General features: G+C 31.8%; 1 protein-coding gene across 1 annotated transcript in view; it reads right to left on the bottom strand.

Annotated features, from left to right (window-relative positions):
• The window catches only part of LOC106464417 (Fanconi anemia group D2 protein-like), a 159,553-nt gene that overhangs the window by 58,508 nt on the left and 98,046 nt on the right, over positions 1 to 2,999 (bottom strand). Inside the window, exon 23 of the mRNA XM_022392124.1 lies at positions 734 to 880. Within this exon, the coding sequence (XP_022247832.1) occupies positions 734 to 880 (147 nt within the window). The remainder of the gene's footprint in view (positions 1 to 733; positions 881 to 2,999) is intronic.

Here is a 2,999-nt window from a genome sequence, read left to right as displayed (position 1 = left end):
TATTGTATAGTGTTACCAATCATTCCTTTATTGTTTACAAATACCAAGATGATATTGTATAGTGTTAACTAATCATTCATTTAAAATGAATGGAGACAAATTATCAAGAATGAATTTTGAACACAAGCAATTCTAATATTATAGTACACTAAAAGTAATTAGATATAAAAATAATTAAAAACAAGTTAGCAACAGCAATCAAACTAAAGGGAAGGCAGTTAGTGAACACCACCACCTACTGTCAACTCTTATACTACTTTTGTTACACCGAACAGTGTAATGCATTTATGGCCCCAAAGTGTGGAGTATTTTTTTTTGGCCTGGATGCAATTTAAAGATCTTCATTTCAACAGCCTGGTACATTAACCACTGAGGCATGCTCAGCCCCAATAAAAAGGATAGTAATTCAACAAAGTTTACACAAAGTATGATACTCTATATGCCAAAATATAAGAAGCAAAAACAATAGCATTTTTAATTAATTATTACAAATTGTCATATATTTTGAAAATACATTAACAACTGTAAATTTTATTCTAAAAATATTTACTTGGTTAATGCAGGGGCAGCATTAGTCAATTATGGATCTCATGCAAAGTTCTTATTCTGGGGACCATACTACTTTATATCCCCCATAATTGCCTCTGGGTTAATGACACCATAAAAGAAAGCTGATAGCAATATCACACTTCCATGATTAAACAACAAAAATGATAATTGTAAATATGAACACCTTTCTTTGCTACTAAAAAAGCTTCCTCTTCCTGTCGTCATATTTTCTTCTTTATGCAACAAAGGAGTGAGGTTCAGAGCAATACCACCATCATCACCAGACAGATTATCTAATCCATGTTTCAACTCCACAGCCATCAGGTTTGAGCTAAATGAAATAAAGTTGTGGAACTGAAGGTAATGCCACATTAAACAACAGGTAGAATTACTAGTTTACAAATAATTAAAAAATTATCTAATTATTATACATTGATAAGAATAAAGAAGTGTGTATGAGTAGACAAACTCAAAATGAACTGGGAATATATCCTATGTCCAATTAAAAAGAGATAACTCTAACATATATCCTAGTAATCAGAGTAGTATATCTGTGTAAAAACTTATGCTATATTATGAATATATTATATGATATTTCTGGAGTAAAATTGTAAAGTACAGTGTATCTGTGGAAAGGCTCACACTAACTATATCATTTGTCAGGGTAAGTGTATCTATGGAAAGACTTACACTATGAATATATCAACTGACTGGATAGAAAGTGAAACTAAAAGTATACTGCATCTGTGGAAGTATTTAAACTGTGAATATATCATTCCAGGTAAAAAATAATTTAATGAAAAACACCTTAGGTGTGAAAAAAAGGTACAGCCAAAAAAGGATTAAGCATGGGACTTAATGGAATGAAATTAAATTTGGCAACCAAACTGATTGCTACACTTGCAGCATTAATAAGAATTTTATATCAAATATTCATTCATTAGTTAGCTAGGCTGCATTTCTTTTTCTTCAACTTGATGCATGACAGTGGGTAAAACAAAATCCTTTTTTGTCCACACCTTTTTCTTTTTTTCAAACCCAAGGTGTTTTTCATTAGATATCATGACTTTTTGTCAATACAAACCTTACCTAATAAGACAGTGACACTCAACAGGACCCAGCATTAGCTTTAGGATTGCACTCCTATTATTCGGAACAGACCTATACTTTACAGTACCAACCATATTCTTTAAAATATAGGGTGGTAGCTTTTCCTCTTTAAAACAGTGTTAATAACTTCATTTATAGGAATTTCATGGAAACTAGATTAAAAAAAAATTGTGGTAGGAATTTTGTTTGAAGGAAGAGAAAACAACATGATATTTGCTTGCTCTTTTCAACAGGAATGCTCATGAAGAATTGTTCCCCTTCAACCCCACACATAAAATTAACTAACTACAATAGCCAATTCAAACAGATTTCTCCTATCTCTTAAGACTGACTGACTCATGTTCAGCTGCTGTTCACATAGAACTCTTTTCCACCTTAGTTTTCTAGGTTCTCACTTGAGTATTTGCTACTGCACCTAGATTAACAGTTTCTTGCCATCAGATGCATGCACTTGGTACAGCTGTATGAAGCATCGTCATTTATGCTAATTGCTTAAGCTAATATCATGTGATGCTAAACGCTCTTTAATTAGGAGAATTTCATAAAATTTAGCAAACTTGTCCTTAAAAGTTGGCAATGAATGATAACAATTCACCTGTATGATTTTTTTGAAAACTTGAGCTAGAAAATGCTTGGCCTAACCAATACCTATGTATCTGCATGTACTTTCACCCTAACGTTTTGCTGCTCTAAATCAGCCATCTTTAATTCAAATGACAAAAAACGGTCCACCTTTACTCTTAGGTGAAGTTGTAGTAAAAATATTAGACTGATAGCTCATGTCACATTTTGCACAAAACATTTGGTCAAAATTGAGTGATTTTGTTGAATAACTTTACATGTGTCATATATTTAGACCACATTTGACACCTAATTGTAAGTTGTAAAGATCTATCAGTGTACCAAATTTGAAATAAATCCATGAAAGTATGGTTTTCTATTAAATAAACTGTCTGTAACTTCAGTGCAAAGAAAAAAAATTGGAAGAAATTCAATCTTAACTGGAGATTTTATATATATATCACATATTTTTTAATGGATTCCCTTGAATTTGGGTACATGATGTAAAGGTCCAGTAGAGCACATCCTCTGAAAATATGTGATAATTTGGATTACCACAGTCAGAGGTACAGAATGTGGAAAATTGCTAAATTATTACTCCTGATAGTAACACACAGTGTGTCCTGAAAGATTTTTAGGATGCACAACCCACTTCTGTGTGTCTTCATAAATGTAAAGTGTATCTGTAGAAAGACACTACATTATGAAGACATCATCTGTGTAGGTAAAAAGTATAATCTTCACTAGATCTTTCTTGACAGTAAAATATATATATATAT

The sequence above is a fragment of the Limulus polyphemus genome, unplaced genomic scaffold (assembly GCF_000517525.1).
Source record: "Limulus polyphemus unplaced genomic scaffold, Limulus_polyphemus-2.1.2 Scaffold1644, whole genome shotgun sequence".
NCBI classification, from domain to species: Eukaryota; Metazoa; Arthropoda; class Merostomata; order Xiphosura; family Limulidae; genus Limulus; species Limulus polyphemus.
This window is presented reverse-complemented; position numbering and strand designations above follow the sequence as displayed.